The 14,305-nt window shown below is 43.1% G+C and overlaps 1 protein-coding gene across 1 annotated transcript in view; it reads right to left on the bottom strand.

The window, feature by feature from the left end:
• Window positions 1–771: 771 nt before the first annotated feature.
• LOC135514640 (neuronal tyrosine-phosphorylated phosphoinositide-3-kinase adapter 2-like) overlaps window positions 772–14,305 on the bottom strand; it is a 37,258-nt gene continuing 23,724 nt past the window's right edge. The window contains exon 4 of the mRNA XM_064938094.1: window positions 772–3,585. Within this exon, the coding sequence (XP_064794166.1) occupies window positions 3,346–3,585 (240 nt within the window). The 3' untranslated portion in view covers window positions 772–3,345. The remainder of the gene's footprint in view (window positions 3,586–14,305) is intronic.

Below are 14,305 nucleotides of genomic sequence, written 5' to 3'. Positions count from 1 at the left end.
CAATATTCTAAGGGGAAAGGATTAAAACAGGATGAAGAGAGAAGCAGAATGAGGCGACAAGGGCAATTGAGGATAAATGCAATGGAGAAAATAGCAGGTTAAGAAAGATTAAAGAAAATAGTGACGAGGAGTAAGGAGATGGCAAGAGTGCTAGTCCATGCTGGTCCCTCCATAGCCACTGCCATAGCTCCCCTGAGCATTCTACAATTTCTCATGTGTGCTCAAAGTGTACATTTCTCACCGAGCAGATGTGTAGTGTTAGAACTTCACAGGCCAGTTTGGCTGTGTCAGGGAGAAGGATGAAGTTGTCACCAGACACTGACCTGAGGGCAGTTGTGTCTTTTCCCCCTTAAATGGTTAGATCTGTGTTCAAGGGCAACTTCAACCAGGGGCTGATGTCAGACAGCTCACTGATAGACTGATTGACAGTGATGACACAATTTTGGGCCACTGTAGATCCTGTCCTTATTAGCGGAATGATCTACAACTGACAGTAGACTACTCTCTGTAGACTCATCATTCCTCATCAAGGAAGCCGGCAAAACATGACTAATCAAATGTCACAGCCATCCAATCACGGATGACAGTATAACACAGCCAGCAAATCACAAATGATTAGATGACACAACTAGCTAATCACTGTTGTTTTGATCTTAGCTTGCTTGTTGCAAGTCAGAACGTTTTTCAGAAACATCAGCTCTTTTTGCAGCTCCAACCATGTAAAATACTTTATTTGTTTGAGAAGTGGAAATGTGTCACTAGACTGCCTTGATCCACCACTTTTGATCATCTTTTCTGATGAGAACTTCCCCAGGCTTTCAAACAGAATGTGAGACACCTTAGCTCCGGAGGCTACATCCTCCTGAATAGGCTCCTGGTGTGTGTATATATGTTATGGTATGATGTGTGGTCATTTATAAACAATAATCATGTCTCCTCACATTATTTTGATACAACTCGATTTGGAAATATTTAACATGTGTAGAACTATATAACATGTGCAGAACTCAAACGTGTTTGAACTAGAAAGTTCAAACTCACTATAATTGTTTTCATTTGGAGGCAAGAGAAATACCCCCAGACTCAGATAAGACATAATTTTAATTCAAGCTTAGTTCCTGTCTGAATAGGTGGATAATCTTAACTGCCTTTATTAAATACACCATGACAGTATCTCCATCCCTATGGCCGAGTCTTCCACTGCCCGGTCAGTCACTATTCTGGCACGGTGATATGGGTCACTGACTCTCTTATAATCTCTTGTACTTTTTAAGCACTTTTGTGTAGACCCGAACCGTAGTTGCTAGTGTCAACATTTTGTTTTCACATTGTTCTTTCCAGCTCAGTTCCAGCAACTATGGTTGATGTGTAACCAGGGCAAGCCAGGGCAGTGAAGTTTGGCTGGACTCAGTCGTGTGAAAAGATTATGTTGGGTACTGTACAAACCATCTTGTCCCAACACTCTTAATAAATGGCATCCTTCCGTCCTATCTCCTTGTCTCCTATATTCTTGTCCCGGTAACACTTTACTTGACACGCAGCTTCATAATACTTTATGACACGGTCATGACCATGTCATAATATGCCATAATAGCTGATATAACTTGTCATAACCTGTCATAATATGGTCATAACACTGTCATTACCCATATATTTACAAACGTGACATATATTGCATTATTTTATGACATACATAAGACGGTCAAAACCCACATTTATTTAAAAACAAAAAGCCGAGAAGAGATCAACATCCGACGAGCTTCTCCTTCACGTCTCTTTGGATTAAAATGACATTTTTCGGAACCAACAAGGTTCCTTTCATTTGAAAGATTGTTTCTTAATAAGTGCTTTGTTGTTGTCGTAATTCATTATTTACAGTCATGTTGTTTTTCATCATATTTTAAATCACTTGCAGAAAATACACTTTATGACACTGTCATGAAGCATTATGACCTTCCTGTGTCATTTTACTTGGATTAAGAAAATATACTTTATGACACTGTCAAGAGGTATTATGACCATCATAATCATATAAGCCATATATGCCCTTATGTCAGTAATCAGTCGTAAAGAAGTTGTCTTGTCCTGCTCCTGATATCTTCTCCTGCATTCATCTCAGTCATCAGCAACAGAGCATTGGGGTAGGTGAATGTCTGACAATAATTTGTGCGCAATTACAATAATAATTGAATATGTTCAATGTCAGAAAATGTTATATAACATAAATATACTGTTGACAAGTAGGCTACGGTGTAATGGAATGTTTTGCCTTGTGTGGTGGGTTTTGTGGGTTTGACACTTATGTAGGTGTCATAACCAGCCATAAAATAATGCAATAAATGTCACAACAAAAAATATGTGTCATGATAGTGTTATGACTATATTATGACAGGTTATGACAGGTTACGTCAGTTGTTATGACATATGACATGTTAAGACCATGTCATAACGTGTTATGACGCTGGGTGTCAAGTAAATTGTTACCTTGTCTCTTTGTCCGACCACTGATTTGATATGATTTGCCCCAAGGTGCTACCATATTACTTTTGGTCCTGGCCCTATATGATATGGCAGATTTGCCCTAAGTATTGGGACATGGTAATAGTGATTGTCAGGGCAGTGGAGCAAGCCAAACCTACATTGTGGATCATTCAAATGGTTCACAACAGCATTCCAATACAACAACATCTAAATTCAAGATGCCAAAATATATTCAATTTAAAATTAGTGCTTTTTTCATCGTTATAAGAACATTTATCCTTTCGATTTTTTTGTATAAAAAACCATAGTGTTCTTACTAAATTGGCTCAACGTATTGGCAACATATTTTTTTCTCCAACGCACAGACAAGTGTCTTTGCAACATAAATATCCAAGACAAGGTTTGAAAAACCATTTAACAACTGTAGACTAAAATTTCCAAATTATTTTATATTTTTTAATCTTTAGAAAATATATAATTGTACTAAGCATATTCAATATTAAGACAATTACTGAGGTACCATTTTTTAAAATATAAATTAGCAATACCAAACCAGGGAAATATACCAGATATTTGAATTGCTACAACAGAGAGGTGGGGGGGAAACTCTTGTCTCCCTGTGCTCTGATTGGTCACCAGCTCAAAACCCATCTCTGGCTTGTGAAAGGAAGGGGGAGGAGTCTGATGACAGGGTTGTGTTCATTAGGGCACGCAACAGAAACGTTTTAAAATGTTTTGCAACGGAAAACAAAATGTGTTTCTTACTAGTCAAGTCCAGGTAGTCCTGGACATACCGGTCAAGTCCTGGTTCTTCCATTTGAACAAGGCCCGTTACAAGGCCCAGGACAGGGTGGATCACTCCTGTCAGATAGCCGTGTCCCAGAAGACGGTGGTCTGTGTGGAGTAAGGGGGAGGGCCGCCATACTTCTTGGTCCCATTGCTGCTCTTCCTCCAGCTGTGCAAGATGGGCATGCTGTCCTGCTTACACAGGTTGTTGTCTGCTGGCCCCCGGCGGGCCTTGATCTCCCGACACAGGCTGCGCTTCTTCTCAATCATCTCCATCATGGTGTTGTCTCCGCAAGCCCACAGCATGGGAGGGATCATCTGGGGTGAGGAGGGGTGGGGGACAGAGGGTATGAGGGGGTTGCCCAGAATGTTGGTGTTGCCATAGACAGACAGTAGCATTCGAAGAGAGAGACTATGAGTGTAATTCAACAGACATGTGCAATCTTACTGGCAAAGTAAGTTGAGTGTAATAAACTCAGTCAATAATATGTGCAGTGCCTAGTGAAGTCTACACACCCCTTGCAAAGCTATCACATTTTTGCTGCCTTAAAATTTAATCAAAAAGGGATTTACATTAGATGGTTTAACTACATATCTACACAACCTGATCCACATGTTCAATGTGAAAGAAAAAGTGAACCCGGTTCCTACATTTGAATATAAAATTGATTGTATTAAACAAAACAATGCTACATTTTTATCCTCGGGACCCTCAGGATGACAGATCAGAGCAAGATTACTGAATGTAAGTACATTATTTACCTTCAGAGGTGAATGTATCAAACCAGTTGCCATGATGAAATGTTTTTGTTGTTGTGCACACTCCTCAAACAACAGCATGGTATTTGTTCACTGTAATAGCTATTGTATATTGGACAGTTCAGTTAGATGAACAGGAATTTAAGCTTTCTGACCATATAAGAAATGTCTGTGTCCCAGGAAATGGTCTTGTTACTTACCACGTCATGCTAATCACTTTAGCTCAACCATACTTGTGGAGGGACACCGATCCCATAAAGGTCATTAAGCTTATTTTTAAACATTTAGCAGATGCCCTTATCCAGAGCAATTTACAGTAATGAGTTCAAATGTTTTTTTACTGGTCTCCCATGGGAATTGAACCCACAACCTTGGCATTCCAACTCACTGTGTGCAATAATAGTGTTTAACATGATTCTTTAATTATCTCATCTTTGGACCCTACAAATACAATTATCTGTAAGGACCCTCAGTCGAGCAATGAATTTCAAACACAGATTCAACAACAAAGACCAGGGAGGTTTTACATAGCCTACCAAAGAAAGGCAGCTATTGGTAGGTGGGGAAAAACAACAGACATTGAATATCCCTTTGAGCATGGGAGAGTTATTAATTACACTTTGGATGGTTATCAATACACCCAGTCACTACAAAGTTACAGACGTCCTTCCTAACTAAGATGCCGGAGAGGAAGGAAACCACTCAGGGATTTCACCACAAGGCCAATGGTGACTAAAACAGTTTCAGAGTTTAATGGCTGTGATAGGAGAAAACTGAGGATGGATCAATAACATTGTTACAGACAACACAAAGATTCCTTGATGTCCTTCCAGACTCCCTCTGTCTACCCAAAGACGCCAGAGGACAAAAATCAGTTAACCACCTAACTGAGGAACTCAATTTTACCTTGCGCAATACCCTAGATGCAGTTGCACCCCTAAAAACTAAAAACATTTCTCATAAGAAACTAGCTCCCTGGTATACAGAAAATACCCGAGCTCTGAAGCAAGCTTCCAGAAAATTGGAAAGGAAATGGCGCCACACCAAACTGGAAGTCTTCCGACTAGCTTGGGAAGACAGTACTGTGCAGTATCGAAGAGCCCTTACTGCTGCTCGATCATCCTATTTTCCAACTTAATTGAGGAAAATAAGAACTATCCGAAATTCCTTTTTGATACTGTCGCAAAGCTAACTAAAAAGCAGCATTCTCCAAGAGAGGATGGCTTTCACTTCAGCAGTAATACATTCATGAACTTCTTTGAGGAAAAGATCATGATTATTAGAAAGCAAATTACGGACTCCTCTTTAAATCTGTGTTTTCCTTCAAAGCTCAGTTGTCCTGAATCTGCACAACTCTGCCAGGACCTAGGATATAGAGAGACACTCAAGTGTTTTAGTACTATATCCCTTGACACAATGATGCAAATAATCATGGCCTCTAAACCTTCAAGCTGCATACTGGACCCTATTCCAACTAACCTACTGAAAAAGCTGCTTCCTATGCTTGGTCCTCCTATGTTGAACATAATAAACGTCTCTCTATCCACCGGATGTGTACCAAACTCACTAAAAGTGGCAGTAATAAAGCCTCTCTTGAAAAAGCCAAACCTTGACCCAGAAAATATAAAAAACTATCGGCCTATATCGAATCTTCCATTCCTCTCAAAATGTTTAGAAAAGTCTGTTGCGCAGCAACTCACTGCCTTCCTGAAGACAAACAATGTATACAAAATGCTTCAGTCTGGTTTTAGACCCCATCATAGCACTGAAACTGCACTTGTGAAGGTGGTAAATTACCTTTTAATGGCATCAGACCGAGGCTCTGCATCTGTCCTCGTGCTCCTAGACCTTAGTGCTGCTTTTGATACCATCAATCACCACATTCTTTTGGAGAGATTGGAAACCCAAATTGGTCTACACGGACACGTTCTGGCCTGGTTTAGATCTTATCTGTCGGAAAGATATCAGTTTGTCTCTGTGAATGGTTTGTCCTCTGACAAATCAACTGTAAATGTTGGTGTTCCTCAAGGTTCCGATTTAGGACCACTATTGTTTTCACTATATATTTTACCTCTTGGGGATGTCATTTGAAAACATAATGTTAACTTTCACTGCTATGCGGATGACACACAGCTGTACATTTCAATGATACATGGTGAATCCCCAAAATTGCCCTCGCTAGAAGCATGTGTTTCAGACATAAGGAAGTGGATGGCTGCAAACTTTCTACTTTTAAACTCGGACAAAACAGAGATGCTTGTTCTAGGTCCCAGGAAACAAAGAGATCTTCTGTTGAATCTGACAATTAATCTTAATGGTTGTACAGTCGTCTCAAATAAAATGTGAAGGACCTCGGCATTACTCTGGACACTGATCTCTCTTTTGAAGAACATATCAAGACTGTTTCAAGGACAGCTTTTTTCCATCTACGTAACATATCAAGACCGCTTCAAGGACAGCTTTTTTCCATCTAAGTAACATTGCAAAAATCAGAAACTTTCTGTGCAATAATGATGCAGAAAAACTAATCCATGCTTTTGTCACTTCTAGGTTAGACTACTGCAATGCTCTACTTTCCGGCTACCCGGATAAAGCTCTAAATAAACTACAGTTAGTGCTAAATACGGCTCCTAGAATCCTGACTAGAACCACTTTTTTTATCATATTACTCCAGTGCTAGCCTCCCTACACTGGCTTCCTGTCATGGCAAGGGCTGATTTCAAGGTTTTACTGCTAACCTACAAAGCATTACATGGGCTTGCTCCTACCTCTCTCTGATTTGGTCCTGCCGTACATACCTACACGTACGCTACGGTCACAAGACGCAGGCCTCCTAATTGTCCCTAGAATTTCTAAGCAAACAGCTGGAGGCAGGGCTTTCTCCTATAGAGCTCCATTTTTATGGAATGGTCTACCTACCCATGTGAGAGTCGCAAACTCGGTCTCAACCTTTAAGGCTTTACTGAAGACTCATTTCTTCAGTGGGTCATATGATTGAGTGTAGTCTGGCCCAGGAGTGTGAAGGTGAACGGAAAGGATCTGGAGCAACGAACCACCCTTGCTGTCTCTGCCTGGCCGGTTCCCCTCTTTCCACTGGGATTCTCTGCCTCTAACCCTATTACAGGGGCTGAGTCACTGGCTTACTAGGGCTCTTTCATACAGTCCCTAGGAGGGGTGCGTCACTTGAGTGGGTTGAGTCACTGATGTGATCTTCCTGTCTGGGTTGTGCCGTGGCGGAGACCTTTGTGGGCTATACTCGGCCTTGTCTCAGGATGGTAGGTTGGTGTTTGAAGATATCCCTCTCATGGTGTGGGGGCTGTGCTTGGCAAAGTGGGTAGGGTTATATCCTTCCTGTTTGGCCCTGTCCGGGGGTGTCATCGGATGGGGCCACAGTATCTCCTGACCCCTCCTGTCTCAGCCTCCAGTATTTATGCTGCAGTAGTTTATGTGTCGGGGGGCTAGGGTCAGTTTGTTATATCTGGAGTACTTCTCCTGTCCTATCCGGTGTCCTGTGTGAATTTAAGTATGCTCTCTCTAATTCTCTCTTTCGGAGGACCTGAACCCTAGGACCATGCCTCAGGACTACCTGACATGATGAATCCTTGCTGTCCCCAGTCCACCTTGCTGTGCTGCTGCTCCAGTTTCGACTGTTCTGCCTGTGATTATTATTATTTGACCATGCTGGTCATTTATGAACATTTGAACATCTTGGCCATGTTCTGTTATAATCTCCACCCGGCACTGCCAGAAGAGGACTGGCCACCCCACATAGCCTGGTTCCTCTCTAGGTTTCTTCCTAGGTTTTGGCCTTTCTAGGGAGTTTTTCCTAGCCACCGTGCCTCTACACGTGCATTGCTTGCTGTTTGGGGTTTTAGGCTGGGTTTCTGTACAGCACTTTGAGATATCAGCTGATGTACCAAGGGCTATATAAATACATTTGATTTGATGATTGTAGTTACTCAAGAACACTAACCTAATTGATAGAGTGAAAAGAAGGAAATCTAAAGAATCAAAATATTCCAAAACATGCACTTAAAGCAATACTGCCAAAAATGTGACAAAGCATTTAACCTTTTTTCCAGTGCCTTAAGAAAGTATTCATACCCCTCAAACTTTTCCACATTTTGTTACGTTACAGCGTTATTCTAAAATTGATTTTTTTTTAAACTGAGCAATCGGGAGAGACAGGCCTTGGTCAGGGAGGTGACCAAGAACCCGATGGTCACCCTGACAGAGCTCTTAGAGTTCCTCTGTGGCGATGGGAGGACCTTCCAGAAAGACAAACTTCTCTGCAGCACTCCACCAACCAGGCCTTTATGGCCTTTTACTACAGAAGCCACTCCTCAGTAAAAGGCACATAACAGCCCGCTTGGAGTTCGCCAAAATGTACCTAATGTATCTCAGACCATGAAAAACAAGATTATCTGTTATGATGAAACCAAGATTGAACTATTTGGCCTGAATACCAAGCGGCACGTCTGGAGGAAACCTGGCACCATCCCTACGGTGAAGCATTGTGGTGGTAGCATCATGATGTGGGGGTGTTTCTCAGCAGCAGGGACTGGGATCGAGGCAAAGATGAACGGAGCAAAGTACACAGAGATCCTTGATGAAAAGCTGCTTAAGAGCGCTCAGTACCTCAGAAGGGAGGTTTTCACCTTACAACAGGACAACAACCCTAAGAAAACAGACAAGACAACGCTGGAGTAGCTTTGGGACAAGTCTCCGAATGTCCTTGAGTGGCACAGCCAGAGCCCGGACATGAACCTTCTCTCTCTCTCTCTCTCTCTCTCTCTCTCTCTCTCTCTCTCTCTCTCTCTCTCTCTCTCTCTCTCTCCTCCTATTAAAACAATTCGCTGTCTTAGGTCAGTTAGGATCACCACGTATTTAAGAGTGTGAAATGTCAGAATAATAGTAGAGATGATCATCACACTCCCAGTGGGTCAGACCTGGCCAAGATAAAGCGTAGCAATTCGACCACACATTTTCTATAGGATTGAGGTCAGGGCTTTGTGATGGCCACTCCAATACCTTGAATTTGTTGTCCTTAAGCCATTTTGAAGAACCATTTGCGACCAAGCTTTAACTTCCTGACTGATGTCTTGAGATGTTGCTGCAACATAGTCACATCATTTTCTTCCTCATGAAGCCATCTATTTTGTGAAGTGCACCAGTCCCTCCTGCAGCAAAGCACCCCCACTACATGATGCTGCCACTCCCGTGCTTCACGGTTGGGATCGTGTTCTTTGGCTTGCACGATGGTCATTATGGCCAAACAGTTCCATTTTTGTTTCATCAGACCAGAGGGCATTTCTCCAAAAGGTATGATCTTTGTCCCAATGTGCAGTTGCAAAACGTAGTCTGGCTTTTTTTAGGGCGTTTTTTTAGCAGTGGCTTCTTCCTTGCTGAGCGGCTTTTCAAGTTATGTCGATATAGTACTCGTTTTATTGTATATAAAAATACTTTTGTACCTGTTTCCTCCAGCATCTTCACAAGGTCGTTTGCTGTTGTTCTGGGATTGAATGGCACTTTTCGCACCAAAGTACGTTCATCGCTAGGAGACAGAACACGTCTCCTTCCTGAGCGGTATGGCAGCTGCGTGGTCCTATGGTGTTTATACTTGCGTACTATTGTTTGTACAGATGAACGTGATACCTTCAGGTGTTTGGAAATTGCTCCCAAGGATGAACCAGACTTATGGAGGTCTACAATAGTTTGCTGAGGTCTTGGCTGATTTCTTTTGATTTTCCCATGATGTCAAACAAAGAGGCACTGAGTTTGATGGAAGGCCTTGAAATACATCCACAGGTACACCTCCAATTGACTTATGTCAATTAGCCTATCAGAAGCCTCTAAAGCATGACATAATTTTCTGGAATTTTCCAAGCTGTTTAAAGGCACAGTCAACTTAATGTATGTACATTTCTGACCCACTGGAATTGTGATACAGTGAATTATAAGTCAAATAATCTGTCTGTAAACAATTATTGGAAAAATTACTTGTGTCATGCACAAAGTAGATGTCCTAACCGACTTGCCAAAACTATAGTTTGTTCACAAGAAATTTGTGGAGTTGTTGAAAAACGTGTATTGACTCCAACCTAAGTGTATGTAAACTTCAACTGTATATCATAGCACTTGATGGTTTTTGCCACAACACAACTGTGAACCAAGATGATGTAGCAGCGCAGACGTGGTTTCTCGTCCTCTCGTTTACTTTTTGTATTTTATCGTCTTTTTTTGTATATATATATTCCAATTTATTTTTCAATATCTTTTTCCATTTTAAAATTAAATATACCTTCCGGTAACCTGCCTCACTCAATATGACACCGATTCGCAATTAGACCTTATAGCCAAAACTTGCATCAGAAGCTAGGCAGCTACTAGCTATTTAGTCATTGTTAGCCACTGCTAGCAACCTTTACCCTCTGCTCAGGCAGCAGCCTGTTTTTTAGCCTGGATAATACCTGCCAGCCTCGGACTGTTAATCTCCACTTCAACGCCGGATTCTTGCCGTAAATCCTGGACCATTGATCATCACAGCTAGCTAGCTGCCACTGACTGACCCAGCCCCGAAGCTAGATCTGAGCCAGGTGCATCTCCCGGCTAGCAAATGTATTTACCACAACTACAATACCTCTTTCGCCATCTGGCCCGGTCCCTTCCTCGATCCGGCGCCCCGCCGTACCACCACGACTGGTCCGCAGACATAATTCCATCAGCTGTGCCTTCATCCGGCCATTGCCAGATGTCGGAGCAGACGCTTCTCCTTACCCCAGACTGCTAACTTTAAACGCTGTGTCTCCCGCGTGCTAGCGTAGCAACGACCACCCCGAGGCTTCCCTGTTCCATCTATTGCTGTACACTGGACCCTATGATCACTTGGCTACATAACTGATGCCTGCTTGACTGTTCATTTATCACAGTACTCCACTTTGTTTACCTTTGTTTTCTGTCGGCCCTAGCCCCGAACTCAGGCCCTGTGTGTAGTTAACCGACCCTCTCTGCCCATTCATCGCAATTTTACCTGTTGTTGTTGTCTTAGCTGATTAGCTGTTGTTGTCTTACCCGTTGTCGTCTTAGCTAGCTCTCCCAATCAACACCTGTGATTGCTTTATGCATCACTTTATGTCTCTCTCAAATGTCAATATGCATTGTATAATGTTGTTTAAGATAATTATCATTGTTCTAGTTACCTGCAGAGCTCCTAGTCCCACTGTACATGCCTTTGTCCCACCTCCCACACATGAGGTGACCTCGCCCAGTATAACCAGCGTGTCCAGAGATGCAACCTCTCTTATCATCACTCAGTGCCTGGGCTACCTCCACTGTACCCACACCCCACCATACCTCTGTCTGCACATTATGCCCTGAAACAATTCTACCACGCAAAGATATCTGCTCCTTTTATTCCCTGTCCCCAACGCACTAGACTACCAGTTTTGCTAGCCTTTAGCCGTACCTTCATCTTACTCCTCCTCTGTTCCTCGGGTGATGTGGAGGCTAAAGCAGGCCCTGTGTGTCCCCAGGCACTCTCATTTGTTAACTTCTGTAATCGAAAAAGCCTTGGTTTCATGCATGTTAACATTAGAAGCCTCCTGGACACCATATGTGAATTGATTGTCCCCATCTATCTTCAGAGTTTGTTCTGTTAGGTGGCCTAAACTGGGATATGCTTAACACCCCGGCAGTCCTACAATTTAAGCTACATGCCCTCAATCTCTGTAAACATGGGCACCCTCATAGATATTATCGTGACCAACTTGCCCTCCAAATACACCTCTGCTGATTTCAATCAGGATCTCAGCGATCACTGCCTCATTGCCTGCATCCACTATGGGTCCGCGGTCAAACGACCACCCCTCACCACTGTCAAAAGCTCACCAAAACACTTATGTGAGCAGGCCTTTCTAATCGACCTGGCCCAGGTATCCTTTAACATACTGTGGCAAACCTCATCAAGGTTAGGAGCGTTTGTCACAAATTAAGTGGTAAACTGTCACCAAATCACCAAAGAATGAGAGTTCTTTCGAACAGGACAGTTCCTGTGTGTTTGTTTCTCCGTCCTGGTCCACCCAGGCCGTAGGCGAGGTCAAGGATAGCAGGGTTCGATACACGAATCGGGTTCTCGGTAGGTCCAGGTCCAAACGCCAACAGGTAAGTCCAAAACAATCCAGCTCATACACGGTAAATCCAGCCAATCTCTATTGTCTCTTTCTCTAATGTTCATAGATCCTTCCAGCCCTCTCTCTTCCTCTTCCTGGTTTTCCTTGACCCTTTATCTCTGGGTCGGCTCCACCTTCTGAGGGTTCCCCTTGCTTCTGGGACTTGTAGTTTTGGCGGTCGGCCATTTTGTGATCTGTAGTTCTGACAGGGGTGGCCATTTTAGTGATCGGGCATAGCCCGTTTATTAGTTCTGCTCTCACTTATCTGCCATTTATCACTCGTCCCCCTTCTTTGCCACAATACATTTCCTCACCATCTTAAATAAGCATGCCCCTTTCAAAAAATGTAGAACTAAGAACAAATATAGCCCTTGGTTCAATCCAGACCTGACTGCCCTTGACCAGCACAAGAACATCCTGTGGTGGACTGCAATAGCATCAAATCGTCCCCGCGATATGCAACTGTTCAGGGATGTCTGAAACCAATACACGGAGTCAGTCAGGAAAGCAAAGGCTAGCTTTTTCAAACAGAAATTTGCATCCTGTAGCTCTAACTCCAAAACGTTTTGGGACACTAAAGTCCATGGAGAACATAAGCACCTCCTCCCAGCTGGCTAGGCAACACGGTCACCACCGATAAAGGCTAGGCAACACGGTCACCACCGATAAATCCATGATTATCAAAAATTTCAATAAGCATTTCTCTACAGCTGGCCATGCTGTCCTCCTGGTTACCCCAACCCCAGCCAACATCTCTGCACCACCCACAGCTACTTGCCCGAGCCTCCCCAGCTTCTCCTTCACCCAAATCCGGATCGCAGATGTTCTGAACCTCTCTTCAGTATCGTCCGAGATCCCTAAAGATTGGAAAGCTGCCGCGGTCATCCCCCTCTTCAAAGGGGGTGACACTCTATACTCAAACTGTTATAGACCTATATCCATACTGCCCTGCCTTTCTAAAGTCTTTGAAATCCAAGTTAACAAACATATCACTGACCATTTCGAATCCCTCCATACCTTCTCCGCTGTGTAATCAGGTTTCCGAGCTGGTCATGGGTGCACCTCAGCTATGCACAAGGTACTAAACGATATCATAATCGCCATCAATTACAGACAGTGCTGTGCAGCCGTCTTCATCGACCTGGCCAAGGCTTTCGACTCTGTCAATCACCGTATTCTTATTGGCAGACTCAATAGCCTTGGATTCTCAAATGACTGCCTCGACTGGTTCAAAAAACAACTTCACAGACAGAGTTCAGTGTGTCAAATCGGAGGGCCTGTTGTCCGGACCTCTGGCAGTCTCTATGGGGGTACCACAGGGTTCAATTCTCGGGCCGACTCTTTTCTCTGTATATATCAACGATGCCGCTCTTGCTGCGGGTGATTCCCTGATCCACCTCTATGCAGATGGCACCATTCTGTATACATCTGGCCCTTCTTTGGACACTGTGTTAACAAACCTCCAAACGAGCTTCAATGCCATACAACACTCCTTCCGTGGTCTCCAACTGCTCTTAAACGCTAGCAAAACCAAATGGATGATTTTCAATCGTTCGCTGCCCGTACCCACCCGGCCGACTAGCATCACTACTCTGGATGGTTCTGACCTAGAATACGTGGACAACTACAAATACCTAGGTGTCTGGCTAGACTGTAAACTCTCCTTCCAGACTCATATCAAACATCCTCAATCCAAAATCAAATCTAGAATTGTCTTTCTATTTCGCAACAATGCCTCCTTCACTCACGCCGCCAAACGTACCCTTGTAAAACTGACTATCCTACCGATTCCTCGACTTCGGCAATGTCATCTACAAAATAGCTTCCAATACTCTACTCACCAAATTGGATGTAGTCTATCACAGTGCCATCCGTTTTGTCACCAAAGCACCTTATTTATTTTTTCTTTATTTAACAATGCAAGTCAGTTAAGAACAAATTCTTATTTTCAATGACCGCCTAGGAACAGTGGGTTAACTGCCTTGTTCAGGGGCAGAATGACAGAAAATAAGAATTGTACCTTGATATCTTGTCAGCTCGGGGATTCAAACTTGCAACCTTTCGGTTACTAGTCCAACGCTCTAACCACTAGGCTAACCTGCCAACCTTAT

Source organism: Oncorhynchus masou, chromosome 26 (genome assembly GCF_036934945.1).
Source record: "Oncorhynchus masou masou isolate Uvic2021 chromosome 26, UVic_Omas_1.1, whole genome shotgun sequence".
In the NCBI taxonomy this organism is placed as follows: domain Eukaryota; kingdom Metazoa; phylum Chordata; class Actinopteri; order Salmoniformes; family Salmonidae; genus Oncorhynchus; species Oncorhynchus masou.
The sequence above is the reverse complement of the archived record's forward strand: the minus strand, read 5'-3'. Positions and strand labels throughout refer to the sequence as shown.